This window comes from Dermacentor silvarum, chromosome 10, assembly GCF_013339745.2.
Source record: "Dermacentor silvarum isolate Dsil-2018 chromosome 10, BIME_Dsil_1.4, whole genome shotgun sequence".
Lineage (NCBI taxonomy): Eukaryota > Metazoa > Arthropoda > Arachnida > Ixodida > Ixodidae > Dermacentor > Dermacentor silvarum.
This window is the reverse complement of record NC_051163.1, coordinates 15,850,552-15,874,521: the sequence shown is the minus strand read 5'-3', so window position 1 is coordinate 15,874,521 and position 23,970 is coordinate 15,850,552. Positions and strand designations below refer to the sequence as shown.

General features: G+C 44.9%; 1 protein-coding gene across 1 annotated transcript; it reads left to right on the top strand.

The window, feature by feature from the left end:
* Positions 1-1,034: 1,034 nt before the first annotated feature.
* Positions 1,035-23,503, top strand: LOC119466617 (neural Wiskott-Aldrich syndrome protein-like). The gene is made up of 12 exons (XM_037727136.2): positions 1,035-1,335; positions 6,490-6,633; positions 7,547-7,633; positions 8,342-8,441; positions 8,680-8,760; positions 10,610-10,727; positions 10,967-11,009; positions 11,919-12,087; positions 13,137-13,534; positions 18,474-18,575; positions 19,423-19,522; positions 22,356-23,503. The coding sequence occupies exons 1-12, from the start codon at positions 1,198-1,200 to the stop codon at positions 22,412-22,414; spliced, it is 1,539 nt and encodes a 512-aa protein (XP_037583064.1). The 5' UTR covers positions 1,035-1,197; the 3' UTR covers positions 22,415-23,503.
* Positions 23,504-23,970: the final 467 nt, after the last annotated feature.

Genomic DNA, 23,970 nt, shown 5'->3' with positions numbered 1-23,970 from the left:
ATCCAGGTTACGAAGAGGAGAAACGACGATATTTTAGGTGATGCCTTTCCGACAACGCAGTCACGCCATACAAAGTTTATTAAGAATTAAGACAAGAATCACGTGAGTGCTTCGGCAAATGGCACGCTATCATCGATCCACCACGGTCCTGGGGAACTTCCACCGGCAACGAACGGTCGTGCGAGAGCTGCCGAATGAGCGGCATTCGCCTTCTCCGCAAACTCCCGCCGCCGGGAGGCGACAATCCGGGACGTATCGTTTTAGACACCGGGCTCGATTATCCTCAGAATTCCCGTCGGCCTGTTGCAAGGTACGACAAATACAGGCCGGGGAGTGCTGCTTCGTTCAAAAGGCCTAAGGTATAACCCGGCCGGCTCTGTCGAGACACTCGAGATGAGGGTCTCCGGTCGTTCTGGCTGCGTAGCGCACGGAGAGTCTGCGTAACGCTGGCGGCAACAGGTGCTGTTGACTTACCTCGGATGGGAAATGGCTTGGGTCCGGTGCTGCAGTACCTGCTCACCATGCCACGGGCGACGATCACTCTATTACTTTCACCGATCTCGTTACGCCGACCCAAGCACAACTTGCAATGAATGAGACGGACACACGCGCCGACGGCCGACGCTGGCTGTAAACTCGAGGCACTGCCGCAGCACCTGGCGGGGAGTTAGGAAACTAAACAAACCAGTATTTTCCTTAGCGCATTTGTTACTCACGTTATACTTTAACTAAACAATACTAGACAAATTAATCGGAAGGAAAGGCAAAATAAGTGCATATTAGTTACTAAAATTAGCAAAGATGGCCTCATTTGTAGCTAAATGTGACAAGCCTTTTACCTAAAGAAAACAGCCGACTTGGGCTAGTAGAGCTAAAGTAAAGCCTGATATTAAAATTTTTCTACGCTTTAATACAGTAATTTTGCAAGAAAAGGCGAGAAAGGAGAAGACACACACCGCGCACGAGTGGATTTGATGCTTGCGCACGCCGCTAGTCTATCAAGCCGCGAAGCCGACGCCGGTCGAGTCAATCCAGTTCCTCAAGTCGTCCAGCGCAAAGTTATTTGCAGCCATCGGGCGCTGGTTGCTGTGTGCGATGTGTGTCGTCGTTTCCGTCAAGCGGCGGTCGCTTCCCCGAACGGAACCGTAAGATGGTCGCGATCCCGCCTTCGTCGCCTTCGCCACCGACGCGGAACTTATGAGAGCCGACATGTCTCACCACCAGCAGCCACTACGCAACGCGTATCGCCCGGGCCCCGAAATGCGGGGCTCGGTTCACTTGACCGCCGAAGAGAATGAGACGGTCGTCTCGGCCTGCAGGGATCGCAGATGGCAGGTAAGGCCCTCGCAACTGCGCCTCGCGGACGTTTCAATGCATCTCAATTGGCTCTTTGTCGCTCCATGAGCGATTCAAGAGGGCTCGCTCGAGGGATGACTGCCTTTTCGGCTGCCATCAGCAGAGCTTCCCGCTGCTACGGCGGCTGCAGCTTCAAGCGGCGTATCCTAGTCATCGGCGGGCCGAACTGGAGAGAGTGTTTGTTTAGTCATCCCCGGTGAAGAGCCGCAGTGATGACAGCGGCTTTGTTTAGCCGACGAGAACAAACCGCGAAGACTCCAGTGAACGCCTGTGTACCTCGTTTCCTTAGCGGCCACGCAGCCAACAAAAGTTTTGGTGACAACCAGCCAAACCACCTTTACGAGGGATAGCCATACGTCGCTCAGTGTCTCCCACGGTTCGCTGCGGTGCGACGATAAGCGCCCGCCGCCGTTTGCGAATGGGCCGCTTGTTTCGAGAGGAACGCAAGTGTTTATCTCGACCAACGTCGTTAAGAGCCCTTCTGTCCGGCAGCAGGCGTGTCTCACCGTAGCGTCTCTCTGATGATAGTGCGCCAGCGGTGCGGTTTCTTTTCCTGTGGCAAATGACAAATCGATGTTCGAATCGGGCCGTTCGAAATAGGAAAAAAGAGAAGAAAAAAAAACAAAAGTAAAGAGGGGGCGTAAAACGGACTCGAGGGCGGCAATTAAACGAACAAACAGGTAGAAAGAAGGCAAACGCCGCGTCGAAAATCGTCAACTAGGTCGCCGCGCCGCCGCGATTTTGTCGGGGGCCCCCTCGCTGACGAAGTGTGGCCGCGCTTCGTTCGCTAGCAGGCAACGGCGCGGAAGGCAGGCAGGCGTCGGAGCGAATATCCGTTCCACTGAGCTGTTGGCTCGGCCCCTTCCCGAGTGATTCTTGCTGGAGTCGCTTCATTCTTTCTTTTCCGCTTGTACGATGCGCAAAGACGTGATTGCTAGATGTATACATACAAGACAAGCGCGCTTACAAAAACCCTCGTGTATAACGGGATCCGGAACGGCCAATCTGTCTTCCATGAGACCTTGGTTTGTTCCTCGTCGCTCAAAAAACAATGTCCTTAGACGTTTGCTCCGCCTAGCGAACCCAGTTTCGCTCTCACGAGCTCTTTTCTGTGCCTTGCTTCGCCTCTGGGCTTTCGTATTTATCGTTTCTCCGCGGTTACTTAGTCCAGCGACGCCGCTTTCCGGGGCCGTCAGCTGGGCGCTGTCGAACCACTAGTGCTCGCTACCGGAGCGGTCACTGCGTCAGCGGGAACAATCTGTCGAGTCTGCGTGTAAGGTATCAACGACGTTCAAGGGGCATTGTGCGAACTCGGCAAAAGTCGTCGGAGCGCTTGCTGACACAGCTGCGCCTGTCACCTGCGGTGTAGATCACTTCGGCACATCCTCATATACACCGCCGCTGTCGTATATACCATTGTGTTTCTGACGGTGCGACTTCACAAGGATGCGCGCCGGTGTTGACACGAAACGGCCGTTTGCATTTCGTTACCGTTGGCTTGTACGAGACAGTATTCGAGAGATTTTAAAATTCTCTCCGACGTTTTCGCGAGTGGTCTAAGTGCCCAGTAATCTGTTTGCAGGAGCACACCCTGCTGGCGGCCCTGTATTAGGGTCGATAAGATAGAGCTGTTAGCTTTGTTGCAGTAATCTTAGGCCTACAAAATTTGCCTTGTATAATTGACATTATGTGAAAGTTGCTCTCATTTAGTGCTCATAGTATTTTGCTCCTGTAAAAGAAAAACACATTACAGAGCTCTTGGTTTGTTTATTCTGCATAAGCTATGCTTACTGCTTGCAGCGCAAAACTAGTACCGCATGCAGTTTGTGTAAACATGCGAAAATTGGTATGTTGTAGCATCATGCACCACAACACAATGTAATTTTGCCTTGGAATGTTAAGTGGTTAATTTAAAGCATGCTTAGTGCTGCATTTACAGCACCTGAAACTGTAATGCATACATTTTAAGGGTTATACTTGAGTCCTTCAATCTGGTAATACTTTGGTCGTCTCTCTGCCTCAGTGCAGTGGATTGTGCCTTTTACATGTTCACAAAATTGCTCTGCAAATGACAATGCAAAGTGCCAATAACAACGTTCACAAAATACAAAGAGATAATTGGTATAACTGACTACTGATATATCCTAACTGACATGAAGGTTGCCACCCATGAGCAATGGGTAATGGCAGTTTTTAACCACAATTTGCTAAGACACGTAGAGTTTCCTACAGTAATTACTAGAGGGAACTCTGGCCATGCAACCGTTCAACCACCATGGGAATGATTGGTAGTACGTGGATTTGTCTGATCTATGGCTTGAGGATTCAGATATTCTCGTGGTTTTGCTTATTATGCTTTATCGGTCTTCATTGTCCTAGATTTCTGAGCAATCTATACATTTCTTCTAAGTGCAGAAGACTGCAAATTCACACAATCACTGCTAAATGCAGCAGTTCAGCCGGTCGAGGTGGCCATATCGAAACATGCCAAGCATCTCAACGCGCTGGCTTGCCCACGAGAAATTCATAAAGGCGTTCATGACACTTTTCGATGCATGCGTCTGTGGCAAAATGGTTTCGATATCGGGCTTCTGTGCTAGAGGTCCCGTGTTCGAATCCTGTCGTCGAACAACTTTAATAATGGATATTTAATTATCTATTAAACAGTACTTTGTTGAAAATGACGAGCTTACAAAGTCACGAAGCCGTTTAAAGCCAAAAGGACGAAGTTTAGGCAAACTCATGTATGACCCATCATTCCTATGCTGGCATGAACCACTATACAGTTCCCATAGACTGCTAAAGCCAGAGTTCTGTCTAGTAATTATTGTAGGAAACCTTATGGTAAGACCACAATGCCAGAGACAACTTAGTCTTACAGCTAGCCCTGTGTACTTATGTTGATGAAGCTACGTAGCTGAAATGAAACTGGAAACAAATGTGCATGTATCAAATCTCCTTGGTTCTGCTTCATGCAAAGCTTGACAAAAACATGTATTTGCATTAACGCACACAAGGTGGCTTGTCTGTGCATTGGTTTGAACTGCGTTATAGTTACCTACAGAGTAATAATGGAAGGGAATAAGTAGGCTACACTCTACGTGGCCCCTTGTGTCGTTCTGTAATCGTAATGCATGCTGCATCCAATCTCGGCTCTCCTTAAGCACGCACTGATGCCTGTCAGAATGGGGACTGTCAGCATGGAAACATTGGTTGACTTTTGACAGACTCTGCTTGTGCATGTTATCATTAAAAAAAAAAAAAAAATGGAACACTCAACCATGAACCCTTGAGCATTGACTGGCCCACCAATTGACAAAGTTGCAGTGATGATTAAAATTGTCACGAAGCTCAACCTCTGAGCGGCAGCTGACTACCACACAAGAGCCCGACTACAAAAGGAGCATTACAGTAAGGCGTATTACGACATCTAGAATACTTTGGTATAAATTGGAAAGCCCCTGGACAGGGGGTCCAAATATTAAAGTAGTTGTTCATCATTTGTGGCCACCTTATGAAAAGACTGGGGCATCTCATCATTAGTCGTTGTCGCCTTAACATTATGGTTTTTATGCAAAATCGCGATCGTTTGCTTGCCATCTGTCACAACTCTAGCTTATACCCCTGTTGTGTGTGTGCTGAAACATAAGTCTAGAACAAATTTTCTGCATAGTTTCTGTGGGAGCTTGCCCAGTGTCATCACATCCATCTTGGACTTCACAGTAATTGCACAGTACTGTCCACTAAAGTGTATTTACTATGTACAACTATTAAAACCGATCGAACATAATGCTCATTTTGGCCGTGATAGCAGCATGACTATAGTGAAATGTAAAATGGACATGTCATAAATGAGTGCTCCTTGACCAAAAATACTTTCCATATAGTTGCCACTACAGGATTTTCACTGCCTAATTTCATTTAATGCACAGTAGTTTTAGAAAACTGCCTTTTCAAATGCAGGTTTTTGTCATGTCCTATGCGTGATGATACCATTGTTCTGTACAGTATATATTCTTGCTGAAATTGATGCAAAAGCTTGCATTGGGGGAATGATTAGGGATGTACTAGCAGTGCCAAAATAAATGAAGAAAAGCAAATCACATGAACACAACACTATGCCTTTGTAATTCACCTGTCGTCATGCCTGTTTACACTGTTAGTATATCCTTAATTTATTAACATTGCCAAGTCCTAATAAACTGACCTATTCCTAGAAAAGGACTGCACTGTCAAAATTTCTGGTTCCATAATTGCCATAACCGTCCATTTCCCAATGGAATTTTTTGCTCACCTAAGCTTCAAACGGAAATGGCTGATAAGCAATTGATAAGCATGTCTGTGATAGCTGCTAAAGAGGATGGAATGACACATACAGTTTCATATTGCCTGTGTGATCATAGTGCTTCACATGTGTTTTTGATATCTACAGTAGCTCTCACTTGTTGCCATGTGAATTTCTGGCATCAAGGCATGGTTGTAAATGCAATTTTCAAAATGAGGATCTTCAATACATTCATGTGCAGCATGGCATGCTTCAGTCAATTCTATAGCATTCTCATAATGAGCACAAGGTCACAAGGGGTTCAATTCCCAGCCATAGTGTCCATATTCTGATTAGGATGGCTTGCAAAAATGCCCTTGTTTTGCATTTGGGGGCATGTTGAAGAACCTCAGCTTGTCAAAATTATTCCACAGCCTTCCACTACAGCATCTCTCATAGCTGTTGTGTTACATTGGAGCATTGAACCCCATCGTGCACCATTGTGACTTGGCGCATATCATGATTGGCGTTGCGCTGCTGCGGTTGCAAGGTGGATTCCCCACTCCCGTGGCTGCATTTCAGTGAAGCCAAAGTGCAAGGACGTTTGTGAACTTAGGTTTAAGCACGCGTTAAAGAACCTCAGGTGGTCATTATTAATCCGAAGCCCTCCACTGTGGCCTCTCTCATTGCCCTAGTGTTGCTCTGAAGTTTGCACTAAGTATCCTCCTTGTCTTCTCTCTCAGTTTCTTCTCTATAATATGCACACGCACAGGGAATGTATCGAGCACTGCTCGGTTAATTTGTTGAGTGAAACCACAATTATACTCAAGTTGGCAGTATGACCAGGAGCGTGGACATGTCCTCCGCAGGTCATTGCAATGGGCATTGCAGAAGTCTACCAGTCGGGACCACCTCCGAGGCATGACCGGTGGCAGCGCTGCTGCTGCGGTGTCGTCTGCTTCATTAAGGACAATGCTGCAAGGGCTTTCTTTATCCGTCTTTTCGACTTTGACGTGAGTGCCGTCACCATTATTTATGAAAGATGTGCTTGACTAACTTGTGGCTCTTAAGAGCGTGTGTGAAAAAATTGCCCACTTCATTAAGCTTGGAAAGTGTCGTTCACAAGTAGACCTCTGGATTAGCATTCTTGCTCTAGAGCTAATATTGCTTGCAATTTCGTTTCAATTTATTTCTTTAGTGACCTGAGGAGACGTGGACAAACTGTCCATGTACAAGCAACTATCCATATATCCAAATGAAAACTGCCCACGTAAACACAAGAATGCTTTATTAATCAGATTAATAATTGGTTTGCATGAAAGTTAATCATGAAAACGAGCAATATACAAAGCATGCTTTAGAAATATGGTTTTCTTACTTACTAAATATTCTTCTGAAACATAGAATGACATAAGGTTGTGCAAGTTCGTAGGGATTCATCGTACAGAAAAGCAGACTTGAAAAACACAGACACAAGGACAAAGATGGCGTTTGTGTTTTCCTTCTCACTCTTGTGCCCTTGTTTTGCACGTCTGCTTGCCTGGAAATACCATGAATATTTTTGAACAGCTTGCTAGTTCTGGATGGTTTTTTTGAACGACATGCTTCTTTGGCAGGCATACAATCTTAACTTTTGGCAATTTATCATCTACTTGCCACAGCGGCTTAGTTGCTATGGCATTCTGCTACTGAGTGGGGAGTTGCAGATTTGATTTACTGCTGCTGTGGCCACATCTCAATGAATGTGGAATTCAAATGTTAGTTTGCCTAGCTTTGAGTGCTTGTCGAAGAACCCCAGGTGGTCAAGATAAACTTGGGCCCCTGCACTAAAACATGTCTTCTACAGTCTTTGTTGCTTCGGCATGTTAAAAACGATCAATCGATCAGCGACTTTTACCGTCCCATCGCTTTTATTTATTCTTGCAGAGGCGTGACTTCACCTGGGAGCAGGAGCTCTTTGTTGAATTTACATACAGGAGTCAGCTTCCGTACTTTCACACATTCGAGGCAGATGTAAGTGTACGCTCTGGTGTTTCATTTTTTTTTCTCTCTTTTTTTTCTCACTTTTAGGACAAACTGTGGCTGTCCATTTGACTTGCAGTCACACATTTCATTAGAGATCTTTAGTGCAGCGTAAGCAGAACCCTTGCATGCTGGATAATATAGTGAGTCCAAAGTGCACATCTTCAGAAGTCAGTGAAAAACTTTGAGGGTTACATAATCATACTAATGTGCTTAACTTGCATAGCTAGCATAATGACATGTCAGCGCCCGGTCCACCCACTTCGATTCAACTGTACTGCTTGCTGTATATCACAACAGCAAAAAAATAAATGGTGAAATCAGTTTTCATTTACTCTAATCTCACTTTGAGGACAATGTATTGGCATTGTATTTTTGTTAGTAAGTTAAGCTGTCTATGTTGTGCTGCTAGGCCTAACAGACGACATTGTTGCCACTAAAGTGGCTCTATTTCTGCCTCGAAGATGACAGCGCATCATTTGCATTGAGCATGCATTGGCCAAGTAAAATGCTCTCCTAAAGGCCTCCTTGCGAATATGCGTGGGATGGGGTCGTAGCCATTTGGTGTGCATCCGCAAAAACAGCTGAAATATTGTGCTGTCTGTTGTCCATTTCATTTCGTGGTTTAATGTTTTTGAAGCATCCCCAGCGCAATTAATCATGTAAAATGTACAGCTAAAGTGCAATGTATTCTTGCAGGACTGCCAAGCGGGTCTTAATTTTGCGTTTGAAGACGAGGCAGCGAACTTCGGCAATGCTATTGAAGAGAAGCTGCGAAGCCGGCGACAGAAACGGGAAGGTGAGAAGTTGATTTACAATGCGGTCAGTAGCAGTGCATACAACTCATGACTGTACCACTAGTAATTAGATGCAGTTATATGTGTAATTAGATCTGTGCAAAGGCTGTCCTTCATAATAGTAAGCTATGGGCATCACTTCCAGTTGCCGCTTCTTTTCTCTTTTGGATTGCTTTATTGCTGGAGTACTGTGCACTGTATCTAACTTTTCTTTACTTTCTATTTTTTTCATGCATATAGAGAGGAATAGGTTACAAATGGCAGCCAACAAGAATGATCGGTCATTTCCAGTACACGATCCCCGAATTCCTACAGGTCCCAGTAAGTACACTCTTTTTTCATCATTGTCGTCGTACCCTTTTTTTTTTTTTACTGATGCACAGTTCATGTAGGACGGTCTTGCTCTCTGTCACTAATAAAGCCTAGCGTACAGACCTGCCAAAGCTGCCACTGCCGGCAGTGTTATGCAACAAGAAAATTGATATGATACTTACTGATGCATATTAACTTATATTACATGCCACAGTGGCACAGCAACTGTGGCATTCTGCTGTAAAATGCAAGGGTACAGGGTCGACCTCCGCTACCGTGGCTGTATTCTAATGGACACAAAATTTACAAACAATTACTGTATTTGCAAGGATATAGAGCAAGTTCTTTTTTATCTAAATTTCCGGTTTCAGAACACACCTGGTGTTACGTTCAGGTTCGTGACAGGAATATAACACGTTTTTCAGGCATTTCCAACTGCAGTGAGCTAAACCACTAAGCACCACTGCAATCGCTAGCACATATAGAGCCGTGTTAGAGCCCACACAATTGAACATGGCAAAGCCATGTTTGATTGTGCTGCGGGCACTTCTGAAGTGTTGCCTGTCCAATAACCTTGGTGCATGAAGGCCGTTCTCGCTGATAGTGACAAAGAGGTCAGCAGTGACTTTGAGTAAATTGTACATGCACTCATCCTTCGTCTGCATTTTGCAATGGCAGTTCGTAGTAACGATGAATAAAGCGCCCTGCAAGCATCCAATTTTATGCGTCGTTTCCCGTTTCTTTGCCGCATCACTTTGCGTTGTAATCGTAATATATATACCTTTTCCTTTTTCTGAGAGAATGAAAGTCCCCTCCTCCCATTATTTTCATGGTCGCATTATTTACGTTCAAATATGGCGCATATATGCCACAGTTTAGGAGTGTATTAAAAATCCTCAGGTGGCTAAGATATAACCTGGAGGATGCATTTCTTTGCTCAAGTTGCACAACAAGACTGAATGCATCGCTGATAAAGCACTTGGCATCACTGTTCACTAGGCTTTATTACTGACAGAGCAAGACCAGCCTACATCTGGGCAGCAAATCGTTTCTATGATACGTTTTTTTTTCTTTTTTTTCCCTGATGAAGCAGGCAAGCAATGAAGCTAAGTGTTTTACTGAAAGTGTGAACCAAAAGAAGTGCGTTCTCGTTGCCACATTTTAGTGAAAACAAAGCAGTGATAAGTGCAAAAGCTTCTTTGAAGTTAGAATGAAAATGCAGGTCCCTCTACTTAACAGCAACGAAAGCTTGTGATGCAAGATAAATGTCAAATCATCACCATAACCTGCTGCAGTTGCGTGTGGCTGTGATATTGTGCTGCTGGGCACAGGTCGATGGTTAATAAAAGAACCCCAGGGGGTGCAAATTAATCTGCAGTTCTCTAACATGGTGTCTTTCTTAGTCCATGTGTACCGTTTCGAGACGTTAAATCCTAAAATCCTAGTTAGCACTGTACATTTTGTAGCTGTCATTCCAATTCTGCATTCTTATTGCTTCATGTTCCGAAAAATGGTTTAAGCATCTAGTGGATAGGACTCGACCACCGAAGTGTCGGGCATCTGTGGTTCATGGTTTGAAAAGGCGGGCATACCAAAATAGAGCAAAAAATGCCTAAGCAAGTTGGTAAGAGTTCGTGGTTTGAAAAAAGCAGGGGCATACAAAACAAGGACACAATCGGAACCAATACAGGCAACACTTCAGGACAACAGGCATTCATGTTGTCCTTCTCGGTCTTCTCCTGTCCTGTAAGCCTGCCTTTTCAAACCTTGAATCTCTATCGACTTGCCCCCACTTTCTGTCGCACCTGTGGTCACTGGCAGTAAACAAGTAATCATGGCAATCTGATGCTTTCTGCAGGTACAAATGGCATATTAAGCCAGCACAATAAGAAATCAAAGTCAAGCAACAAGAAGGGCAAGAAGCAGAAGGAGAGGAAGTACACAAAGGCTGACATCAGCAACCCAACTGACTTCAAGTGAGTGCATTTGCCATGCCTCGTCTTGCAGCAATAGCCTGGCGGCATATCTACGCCGAAAGGTGTCGCAATGCTTGCTCATTTGAATGAGGAAAGCAGCCTCTGTCGTCTGGATGTTGTGTCGTACACTTGGCCTGATGCCAGGTGACACGGCCGACCAGCGCGGCCTTTTCTATGCGGTGTCAGCAACATTTCGCCACTTCTTGTTAAACTTTTCTCTCTTTATTTTCTCATTTCAGGCACATTCAGCATGTTGGCTGGGATCCTGACAAGGGATTTGACGTAAGTACAATTAATGAAATGTTAAGCACTTTTCAAACTTTGAATTTCACATCTGGTTTTGCTTGCACCACTCTTACTGGCATTTCTGCGTAGGAGGCAGATCTTCTGAACTTTTGTTAATATCCTGTCTACCGTTTTTTTTGTGGCTTAGTTCAGTGGGCAAATCAGTGAAGCTTGGTTAAGCTCTGAGTAAAGTGGCATTAACACAGCCACTTCCTTTCTCTTGCTGCTGTTGTTGTTGTGTTGTTGTTACACTTATGACACTGGGCTTCTATTGGGGAAGTTTTTTGCTTATCCATCCTAGGAAACTGTAGTAGTTTACTCTAAGACTACCTAGAGGGAAACTTTATTTAAATTTTTTTTTTTTTTTTTTGGGGGGGGGGGGGGGTCGTCCAAAAGTTGGTTAAGTGCTCGGCATCAGCCTGGCCTGCAGGCATACCGCTTTTTGTGCGCAGCATTAGAACGAGACCGCACAATTCTACATATCTCAAAAGTGTATGATATGGCTCTCACATTTACGCGCCAGGATGTTTGATGTATGTGAATGGCACGAATCTGCTCAGTGCACTACACCACACTGCCTTACCTGTTTTTTGCCAACCACAGGAAATGCACTTGTGCTGCTACCTTGTCACTTTGCTAGTGCCATGTGACGTAGCTATAGAGAGGTCTAATCACAGTCAGGATAAGCATATCACTTATTGTTTCAGCACAGTGGTATCCTCATTTCTGCTACTCTAAACACAGACTGTCGCCATCCTTTTGCCCAATCGGAAAAATCCCCATACATTCCTGGCTTAGAAGCGTTGAAATAGAGTAAACTAATATGCTTGGACAACCAATTCAATCATAAGTAATAATGATAAACAACCAATTCACCTTGTCGTCCCATCTTTCTTTTTTTGGCAGTTGGAGAACTATGTGGACAGCAAGGAGCTCAACACTCTGTTTGAGATGGCGATGGTCACAGAAAAGGACCTCAAGGAGCCTGGAACGCGGCAGTTCATTTACGAGTTCATTGCAAAGAATGGCGGAGCTGACATGATCAAGGGAACAGCTGCCAAGGCAGGCCATGCAGGTAAGAGACCAGGTGCCAACAGTAATAAATAAGTCTTCATTCCATTTTTCTCGTAATAAGTAAAATCATGAGTTGATCAGATGAACCTGCTGAAGTGCAATTTCCTTATTATTATTTTTTCTTTCCTAATCAAACATTCTTTATATAAAGGCCATCAATACCTCTGAAAATAGTTTCAGTTGCAGTCTACCCATAGGTGGGAGCTCATTTTCTTCAGTACTAGGTAGCTCTTCTGAATATTCATATTTTATGACAGCAGCATTCAATTGAGCAGTAGCACGCAGACATGGAAGATTGGGCTAATTTGTTCTGCGTGATCCAAAATCTAATGCTTTTCCTTGATTGCTCTTCATTTTGTCCGTGACCCAATTTTGGTTTTATATTGTGGAGTAGCGTGGAGTTTTGCTGTCGCAATTGCTGCACATGTTTGTCGAAATATTGCCAGTTCAACCTCGTAAGGGATTGTGGAATTCATACGAATGATCTTCTTGTTTTTCCTCTTGCACAGATGTGATTCGGTAAGAATTGCTCAAAGGTAGGTTCCTGTCGTGGAGGTGTCAAAAACAGTAAAAGCTTGTTAATGCAGCTGTCAGGAAGAAGAATAGATAATTCTGACTTGCCATGCACTCTTATGAATCGTGCATTATTCAGTGCTGTCAGACACTCATTATTTCAGAAATATTTGGGTTTAGTTTCACACTTGTTTTATCTCATTCTTGTTTTGGTTTGTTTACCTCACATTCAGATATGCACCAAGACACTAAGCTCTTTCTCAACTCTCTTAAAACTGAAGGATGCCAACTCATGAGCAAGGTGTCCACAAGCTCTCATCAGTAATGCTCCTTTACAACTCCCGAGCCAAATTTCACAACAAAGCAGTCACTATCTACACAAGGCATGTTTTGAAACATGCATTGATGCATGTTTCTCAAACAAACCCTTATTACAGGAACAGGATGTGTGTTCACATCCATGTTTTGGTAGCCATAAAATGCTGATTACCCAGCAAGGAGCTTTCCTGATTTAATTTCATGCGGTCTTCTATTCAGCAACACCTGCTGCACCTCCCGCGGTGCCTTCAAGGGAGCACACAAGCGGGCCTCCAAGTCGACCTCCGCCCCACCCTCACGCCCCGCCCCCACCAAACGGGGCTGTTCCACGGTCGGTCCCACCCCCACCGCCAGCCCGGACGGGGCAGACGCGTGCACCGCCAACTCCGCTCAGCAACGGCAGGATGGCGCGCTCCACAGCCTCCCCTCAGGCGGCCCCGCCCCCGCCTCCGCCCCCTCCTCCACCCCCCAGCATGGGAGGTGGAGCACCGCCTCCTCCGCCCCCAATTCCAGCAGCTGCAACTGCCAACGGGATTGGAGGGGGAGGAGCGGGCGGAGCTGGTCCGGACGTTCGAGGAGCACTGCTGGAGCAAATTCGCAAGGGCAAGCCGCTTAATGTGAGTGAATAAATATTCATATGATCATCATCACCAACCTATTTACATCCACTGCAGGATGAAGGCCTTTTCCAGCTATCTCTAATTACCCTTGTCTTGCATCAGCTGAGCCCATCTTATGCCTGCAAGTTTCCTAATTTCGTTACACTACCTAATTCTCTGCTGTCCTCAACTGCACTTCCCTTCTCTTGACACTAATTCAGTAACTCTAATAGAGTACCGGTTATCTGCCCTGCGCATTACATGGCCTGCACAGCTCCATTTTCTTCTCTTAATGTAAACTAGAATATCGATTATCCGTGTTTGCTGTCTATAATGCACACTGCTGTCTTCCTGTCTCGTAACGTTACACCTAATATTTTTCATTCCATCACTCGTTGCACGGTCCTAGACTTCTTCTCAAGCTTCTTTGTTAAACTCCCAGATTCTGCCCCACAAGCTAGCACCTCTAGAATGCAGTGATTTTACACTTTTCTTTTCAAGGATAGCAGTAAACTGCCAGCTATGAGTTGGAAATGCCTGCCATGTGCGTCCCAACCCATTTTTATTCTTCTTTAAGTTTCTTTCTCATGTCGCAGCTCATGACAGATTTAGTGTGGACAAGTGATTAGGCAATGTTGCGAAGTCCGATGGTCCGAGCGGCCACGAAGGTCCCATGGCTGGTGTCGTGCCAAGTGCCGGGAGAAGGAGATATCCTGAGTTGGGGGGGGGGGGGGGGGGAGAAAAGCGTTTTATATACATATGTACATATTTTAAAACAAGGGTTCCATGGTGATCAGAGCTTACTACATGATAAATCATTGCATGTCCTAGCGTTTACATCTTCGAGCATCTACATGGTCGAGCGTCTCCACAACACTCAAGCTCCGCTTTTTATGCAGTTAATTTCCCCCTTTCACTCGATAGGGGAATTCACTGCAGTTCTTCGCCGATCACAAACTTTGACCAGTTGGTAATATCCCGCCCATGATGTGTCTCCGTTCCGCCGGGCTCCACCTCCAATGTTGCCTGATCGCCTCTGCACACCAGGCAACGAGTGGCAACTTGGGAATCAAACGTCAATGTGGTTCCCACAGGAAAGCTCAACGTTGGCCCCATTCAAGTATTAGTAGCCTCTCCGTGACAGTCAGTTTGACAGGGTCCGGATACTGGCCTTCACTGAAGCCACCGTTTCCATGGAAGGCCGCGGCCGCTGTCGTCTCGGAAGGGGTCTCCTGGCTTGCGCGTCACAGTCGGCGCCGAGCCCCGTCTTAGTTAGTCCAGGCAGGCGCCGGTGCTTCCAGGAAACACCCCAAAAGCGACGTTGTCGTGTTAAGCCCAGACCACACGTACGCTTGCAAACGCGCGCGAGCTCGCGTCCGCGCGCCCACGCATGCGCAGACGGTGCGGCACGGCTCGTACGCGTCGAAACGCGGCGCGATCTCGCTGATCAGCTCCTCTCAGTTATCGCGCGCCTGGGCTGCCTCGCGTCGGCGCGCCTGGCTACGCAGCGACGGCGCGGTACATTCAACTCTCAATTAAGCAGAATTATACCATGCAAGAAAGTGCTTCTTCTTCACTTTTTGGGCTGATCTAACAGCTCCAAAAAGATAAAAATTACGTTTATAAATATCGAAGCATTTTGAAGCACTGCCAACAACGAAATACGAAGTGGCGTCTGCCAAGGTGTAAACAAGTGAGGCCAGTGAGCGCGCGCTGTCGCGCGTATTTGTGGATGCAAACCGCCATTCCTCGCTAGGCGCGGCAACCGCAAGGCGCGTAGACGCGAGCTTACGCGCGTCCGCAAGCGTACGTGTGGTCTGGGCTTTACTAAGTGCCGCACGAGGCCGATGGCTCATTGCAGCCTGGGGTCCCATAACTCGTCTCGCCCATCAGCTCCGGGCAGTCGAACGGCCAAAGATGCAAGACATAATTGCTCGTTCATTCGCCCCACGTGATGCTGAATTAGTCGCAAGCTCCTTGGCCTCGAGAAAAACAACAAAGCGTGAACAGCACTCCACAGCTGCATCTCTGCCAGTGAAGCATTTTTTGTCTCGAGTGACCGTCGGGCATGCCAGCTAGCATTGACATGTTTCTGGCATAGAGCAGTGCCTTCAGGTCGACGATTGCAAGGGGGAATGCATATATATATGCCAGACTGTTTCTGAAGTTATTGAACATCATGGTGTACCAGTTCACTCCAGAAGTATCGTTAGATTCTTGCATGAAATAATAGGCTCTAACTTTAACACAAAACAGTAAGGCAGACAAAGGACAGGCGCTAGTTTGTCTGCCTCACGTTCCCGTCTAAAGCTTACGCATATTGTTCCATGCAAGAACGAACCAACTAGCCCAGCAACATATTCTATTAAGTACTGTTAGAAAAGCCATTGGAGCAGTCTCGCTAAATAGAAAGCACGAAATGCCACTCAAAATCTGCTATTGGAATTCGCGATCAGTGTTTCTTAAACTAAGGCATGTTTGAAGATTTGCAACTGATTTACTACTTGTGCATTGCGAAGTAGGCCAGCTCTGAAGCACTACTGCATTGCAAACTCACACCACAGATTGTTCACTAGAGACTCTTCGTCATGAACTTAGCAAGGCAAACTGCATCAAAATTGCTGTAAATGGACCTGCTTGCTTGCTGCATGCATCAAAGTCTGACTAAAACTGTTGTGCCGTGCCATCTAAACCAGAGGCTGTCATGAAACTTTGTACTCACCTAAAGAAACTGATCAACAATCGACTTAGTTATTATGAATGAGCAGCAAAGAAAATGCACCGCTGAGAAGAGAGACGCACGCACCATTTCCACCTTCTTTAATGCTTTTTGTTCATAAGGAGCACACATTAGTCAAACCTCGATATAACGAAGTTGTACTTCCATCGAAAAACTTTGTTATATTGAGAATTTTGTTATATCAAGCTTTCGTTAATTCAATAGAACTGAGATGGGGAAATAAAAATAGTTCATTACATCGCAGTTTCGTTAAATTGAGGTTCGTTATATCGAGGTTTGACTGTATACCAAATTGTCTAACCTAATCCACTCCTTTATCTTACTTCTAATCGTACAGGGAATGGTCATCCCTGCTGGGCATGAGTTTTTATAAAGCTTTGAGGAGAGGTTATCAAAAATTACCAGCTTGAGTTATTCCTTAGTATAGAACACACTGTAATCATTTTTTTTTTTATTGGGAAACTGGAACCTAAAGACACTGCCAAGAACTGTAACATCAGACTGCCATTGCAGAAATTCTCTTGTTTTTTGCTTTTCTCTCTTAGTGAGCCTTGAAATTAACAGAACTGAATCTAGGTGCACTTGCCTAATATCTCCCATTATGTCCTTTAACGGGGGACCTGTGTCTTGGAGACAAGAGTATCACTAAAAAAAATGAAATTTTCATTGCTGTTTTTTTTTTTTTTTAATTTACATATCATGGCACTCCTGCTGGAAAAAGAAAGGGGTGGGGAAGGAAAAAAAATTTGCTTTAAACGACTGGTCATTGAGGGAACGCGATAGCATTCAAGGATCCCTGACTGCTTCTCACGCTTCCAAGCAACTGCAGCTTATGTAACCATAATGTTCACCGGGAAACACTGGCGGTGAACGCTATGCACGAAGTTGCGCTTTCTGGTAGAAATGCGGCCCCTTGCGTGGGCCGATCTTCAGTTATTGTTTCGCACTTGAGAAGATTTAACATAAAAGGTATGCACTGTCGGTGTTTTGTTTCATGACATTTGTTTGTGGGCTGTCATTCTCAAAATTCCAAGGCATTACTTTGTCGAGAATTTAAGACAAGGTATGAGCATTAGAGTTGCAGAATTGATACCAAGTGAAGGGAAGCGCAGTCGAGAATGGCAGAAAACTAGGTGGGGTGATGATGTTAGGAAATTTGCAGGCACAAGTTGGAATCAGCTAGCGCAAGACAGGGATAATTGGAGATTGCAGGGAGAGGCCTTCATTCTGCAGTGGACATAAATATAGGCTGATGATGATCAGCAACTTTATTGGTAAAAGAAGTATTTAGTGTCTACAGAGGGCCTGCGTGGTTGCGATTTGGAATTATTTTTTTCCAAACGACGGTTGGCGCCAACACTGGATTTTTTGCGACACGAGACCCTTAACGTTATCGCATTAAACACTGTTTTTATCCTACGAAATGCTTAGTCTTGCCCATGAAACCGCTGAAAATTACCTATTTTGTTGTTCACCATTCCAAAATCGCTTATCAGAGCCAGGTCATATATGTCTCGTTTGAAATAGCATCTTTTCTGGCTTTCTTTCCTGCTACGTTTCCTGCATCTGGGAGAATAAAATGCCTTTCTCAGATGGTGATTAGTTTTTCCCACTTTTATACAGTAACTCTTTTTGGCCATCAGCATAGTTACTCTCCTAATCATCTAATTTTAATAACTTTCTTTTTATCTGATAGCTAGGCCTCCAAGGAGTGCAGCAAGTCTATAATACCATGTTACTGCACCCTGAAACATTTTCATATTTGAGGAATTAAAAAAAAAGGAAAATAATTCATATGTCAAGTTACAACTTCAACCTTCGGTTACAGCGTAATTTTGGATACAATTGAAGTAGAAACATGAAACAATGCTTATTGCACTCCATGATTATTCAGAAATATATTCACATAACTTTTAGCTTGCTTACTGTAAAACATTTTTAACCAGTCATCCCAAAAAGTGGGAATGGAAAAAATTGTGTAGAACATTCTTTTGTTATGTTGAGAAAGACTAGCTGCATGTTTGCAACTAGCACAAAAAATTGCCTGTTACCTGTAAATTTAATTCTTCTAGTAGCAATAGCAATAAAAATTTCGCTCAAGGCCCAGGTCCCCCGTTAAAGAAATTTCTGTGTACATGCCATTGTAAGTGCTTTGTAATTTGCGATGCAGTTCTTATGAAACATGAAAATTTTTTTTCTCTTTCTCTCATTCTGTAGCATGTTGACCCAGAGACCGAGTCCACGCATAGCACGAATAGCAACCCGGATGCACGTGGAGCATTGCTGGACCAAATCCGTGGGGGCGTAACACTTAAGTCTGTGAGTACAATGCGCTGTTCATCATGCGCCTCTTTCTTTCCCTCTTCCCCTTCCCCCAACGCCGAGTAGCTGGCTAGAGGAATTTACCTCAGGCCGACCTCTCTGCATTTCGCATCATTAAACTTCTCTCTCTCTCCGTGACTAAAGTGCTCTTAGTGTGATCCCTACTATTTCCCTGCAAGACAGCATGCTAGGCATTGCTTCATGCATTGTCGCTTTATGTCATGTACAAGGCAGGTAAATGATTGGCAAATGACAACAAAAAAAAGAATGATCCTTTTCCACTTAGCAATACAGTAGAACCCTGTTGATATGTTTTTCAAGGGACCGCATAAGAAAACTGTAACAGTGAGGAAGGCGCCAAATCACCACTGAAATGTCAGAAACAGCTCTGAATGGCTGCTAGTGCAGTTATTAGACGTCTCGGCACGTGTACCTGGCACATGGTGTGTACCCAGCCAGTGCTTTGTAGCCACCTTGTAAATGTCATTTTCTCCGTTACCAGTTACCTGTGGACACAATGCAGCTGTATAAAGTTTCAAACTGCATGCACATAAGTCAGCACAAGTAAATGAGCACTTGTCTATTAAGAGGTGGTGCGTGAAAAGCCTTAGTTGATGCCTAGTCCTAGTTGTTCCTCGAAGTGAGAACTGCGGGAGTGCCTTTAAATTCGAATTCCACGGTGGGAGTTGCATTTGATAAAATGGACTTTGCATTTACACTGTGCGAGAACTTCACCTAGGATACATTTGGCATTTCTCCCATTTTATTGTTTGCGAGTTCCAAACCGCGAGGTGTGCGCGCCCCACAGCGTTTGCAAATCCAATCGTCATCCTTGTTCCCCCAGGTACCAGACTCTGCCAGAACTTCACCATCCGAAACTAAGTTGGAAGGCTTGGCTGGAGCTTTGGCCAGAGCGCTACAAGAACGGGCAAAAGCGTGCATGCGTAAGTAGATCAGACGTCCTTCACTCCTCTTCAAATACAGTAGATTGGTTCACGTTAATTCGAACTCCAAGAAAATGTAGAATTTGTTCGAATGAAGCAGGATTTTAACTGATGTGTGTCCTTCTGATGCACAACTATGACACGCTAGTGCTGTGCATTACTGTACATCAACCACATCAAGCACAGTTGACTGCGAGCTGTTGCAATGAAGTTACGTTTATTGCCACAAGTTGCTGCAGTGTCATTATGGTGTGGCTGCTAGGTAAAAGAATCTACCTCTCTATTCACAAATGCACTTCGAATCAACTGTTCCACCAAGTGTTCTCATGGCTGCTGTGGTGGCCACACATCGAACACTTTTACTGATGAACAAACGCCAGCTCTGTTTAGATGAGCAAGCTTAGTACAGTAGAAACTTGTTACGTTTTTCAAGCGACCACAGAAAAAGAAACTTAATAGCCAGGAAAACCTAGGTGTACGATGTACGTAACACAACACATACGATGTTCCGTGACAGCGGCCCCTTTCTGCTCTTAATCTGCTTCACTGCATAACATGGCTCTATTGCGGTGAAGCTGACTAAAGAGAACCAGCAATTATGCACCCTTGCCGGCCCCAAAATAAATGTAGCCCTGCACTCGGTTCCCGGTAGGTTTTAACAGGTGAATGCTCCTTCGGATGCTTCGCCAAGTCTTCGCGATCTTCACCAACTGCTCTGCGCAACCTTGGCCACTTATTGCTAGCTTTGGTTGCTTGTTGTGCAAGAGAAAATTTCCCTCTGTGCCACTAAATTTATGCGAATGCCACGTTGAAACACAGCATAAGGTGCGGGAATATTACAGAAAGGTGACGTATCAAAGGAGAACATAATACATGGGTGTCAATAGAATTTAGGTCGGGAATGTGAAAATGTGACGTAGCAGCCGGGAGAACACAAACCAAGAAACATATGCAGTAGAACCCCGCTGACACGTTTTTCATGGTACCGTAATAAAAAAAACTAAGAGCTGGGAAACGCAAGAGCCAAGAAGTGGGAAAAATTCTGAAATGAGAGTAGTGGTGAACTTCACACAATTTTATTTTAATTCTTACATTTGAAAAAAAAAAAAACACAGTTTCGCCCGAAAGTCGAAGCATCGATTGTAATAGCAAATTAGTGCACAGCTGTACAAAGTAAGGATAGCAGTTTTATCGTCCGTATAGACTTGAAAACATTTGCTTATTAACTATATTAACAAGCATGGTGTCAGCACGCACAGACAACCATCAACACATCACACTCGATGAGCGCGGACACTCTCTATCAAAACACTGGCATGAGGAAGCGCAGCAGCAGCGAGCGATGTGATCTTCATGCTGTCTATCGCTTCAACGCAAACTGAGCACCGAAAACACACAGCACGCACAACGTGCCTACACTGCCTAGACTCTGCCCCCAACGCAGATCACTTTCAAGATACGGCCCGCGTGGCCACGCAGTACGCAGTTGATGATGCCAGAGTACAACCCCTCCCCCCCGGTGCCTTGAGCGCAACCGAAGAAGGCACGCTTCCTCCCCGCTTTTCTTTCTCGCGCGCACGGGGTTTAGCTGCAGTTGTCGGCTCCCCTCGAACGCTTTCACTCACACATACAGCATACGCATGCGCAGCGACGGCGTTATTGCCCTTGCACTTTATACGGAACATCGATACGCCAAAACCAATTTTAGGGCTCCAACGCATCATAGACACCATGTTTAGATAGCAAATACAGATGTCAAAAGCCATGCTTTCGCTGGCGGAAACCAAAAATACGTCATAGGTGACGCCCCTGGCACTTTGGGTGGCCAATCCTATCGTCAAGCCACGACATGGAAAGTCAACATGGCCGCTCAGGCCGGCGCGTAGTGGCAGTTCGCAACGCATGACGCGGGAACTGGTCCCAGAGTTGCGATGCAACAACGGGGTTAATAATGCATTGGGTTCTATGGGAGTTATGCCGGTACCGGCCGAAAACGACATAACAGCCAGAATGCGGCCAATGACGCATTCTGGCTGCCAAAGTGGACGTCAAAGTGGATGTCATATCCGCTAACCATTCGCTGCACGCATTGTCTGCTTAGGTGCTATTTAAAGGCTTCTAAAAAGAAAATTGGACAATTACCAGCCCTGCAGATTTGCTGTGATTGCTGCTATAGTTTAGCCAAAGTGAAGTTTCCTTGCAGTTAGCGTTTAATGGAAGCATGCTGAGTCTATGAGCGGCTAAACAAGAGCCCTCAAACTCATCTTCACAAGAAAAATACTCTCACAGTGTTCATCTTGAACAGAATCACAGTTGTCGAACAAGGAAAGTGACTGGAGCCAATGTTGACAAATCCCCTTGTCAATACATTGGCTTTAGCAACTTTCCTTGTTTGGCCACCATGATTCACTTCAAGCTTCTATCTTCCTGTGAACTTCTATCTTGTTTAGATTTCATCTTGAAGGGGCCTACATCGTCTAATATTACGAAAATGTTCATTTTGTTCAACACATGATAAGATCCCATGTTGTCACCTTTTAGAAATAACTTTACCATAAATTTTAGTTTGTGAATGCGATATTTCACATTCTCCGTCCAGTCTTCAGTTTTACAGCAGCGCTCTCGCTAAATTTCACTGTATAGAAAAACTGGGTGTGTATCGTGACAGAAGTGCTGATTGTTCTTCTTTGTTATGTTTTTTCTAATTGTAGGCCTTAGTGAGAATTCAATTGTTTGCAGTTACAGCTTTCTCCCCGATTCTTATTGTTGCTACATATTTAGATTAGATAATGTTTGGGATGACATTTCATTTGTTGCTCCCTCCATCTTACAGCTGACGACAGTGATTCCAGTGATGATTCAGACTCTGAGGAAGATGACTGGGACGACTGAGCTGCTGTCAGTGCTTCGCTGTAGTATCCTTGGAAAGCTCCAAGAAAGAGTGGCAGGCACCCTACACATTTGCCAATTGTATGTGGCGGCCGAAATCATGTTGCCAGCGCCGTCATCAAGATCAGTTTCGGCTACTGCTTATCAGATGTGAAATAGCCAAGTGTTCTTCTGCCACATCTCTTTATCTGCTGCCTTTCCCAATGTAGCAGACGATAATGCCGTCTGCCACTATGCAACTGGGAGCTGTGCTGTGGACCCACGCGATGGTGACCTCAAGGACGGAGATTGCGACTACTGCTTGTGGACACAACGAGAATTACCGTGGAGTTACAGCAGTCTGCGACGTACGAGCACCATATTCAAGAGCACTAGCACCCACCACTTGTGTCTCCCGCGAGTGAGGATAACTATGCTCGGCATTGAAAACTGCTAGATGAACTGATGATGTTTTTGCTCACTAAAGGGGAGAGGACAGCCCGCTGAAGCGCAGGCCATTGACTACTGCACGACTATCATTTCTGTGAACATGGACGTGACATGTACGTACCCAGTATGCACCTGGATTCGACAAGTGCACTTGTGCGAAGGCATCAGCGGCAGCATACGGAGAGTGTGGTGAAACGTATTGGCTTGTGGCCTCGATTGGAGATTGCAACGTCATAGCTGCAAATGGGAAAAGGATGTTGCTGCTGCTGCCTCTGGCGCTGTTGTTGTTGTGTGGAGGACGTTTGAAACTCCACCTGTTGTTTGTTCTGCCGTATAACCCAACTGGCTGTTCACTGATCAGGTTTTGCATGTTTCGTTCTTCTAACTTATGTTTTTTTGAAGAGACTGATTTACTACTCCCTCTTGTGGCAAGTTCGGGGAAAATTGCAAAGTAGATAGTGCGCACAAAAGTGTAGAAGTGATGATCGATAATTTTGCAAATGCTTTTATGCCTCTTGTCAACATTTTTGTTATCATTTATCCTTGAGAAAGCCTGGAACTTGGGTCTAAGAAGGGTACCTTGTTGACCAGATACATCAATTATGGTGGTTGTACATAATTGTCGCGTGTAATAAATTAAAATTGTTTTCTTTCGTATAGAAATGTGTTTTGTAACACTTGTCAGTGCTTCTTTTCAATCTCACTGTTGGTCTTTTTGAAAGCAAAAGTTGGAATCCTCATGAAAGTGTCTTGAAGCTGCAATCAAGATGAGGCTTTGCGACCAAAAAAAAAATTTTGTCGCGTTCTGGCAATCATATCCAGCGCCACTTCCTTTACAGGACAGTTCTTGCACTAATTAAGCTAGCCAGGAGGCGAGCAGATAGCAGTACAGAGGCACGTTTAACACCTCTGAAGTGCTTGAACATCGAGTCTTGTGGGCACCCATTAAGCGCACCTTATCAGTGTCATCATGCATGACATTTCCAGTTTTTCATACGAAGCCAAGCAAAGCATAGATTAATTTACTTGTTTTAATTTATATGTAGAAATGATAAAAGTAAAGCATAATGTGAAGCTGTGGGTTCTGATACCACCTGCAGCAAGTTTTTTGTTCACTTTCATTTCCCATT

What these genes read in the sequence shown, in the direction of transcription:
- LOC119466617 (XM_037727136.2), top strand. Translation starts at nt 1,198, where the DNA reads ATGAGAGCCGACATGTCTCACCACCAGCAGCCACTACGCAACGCGTAT. An exon ending in GCAGGGATCGCAGATGGCAG is followed by an intron (nt 1,336 to 6,489) that starts GTAAGGCCCTCG and finishes TGTCCTCCGCAG; the next exon opens with GTCATTGCAATGGGCATTGC. An exon ending in ATCCTGACAAGGGATTTGAC is followed by an intron (nt 11,010 to 11,918) that starts GTAAGTACAATT and finishes TTTTTTTGGCAG; the next exon opens with TTGGAGAACTATGTGGACAG.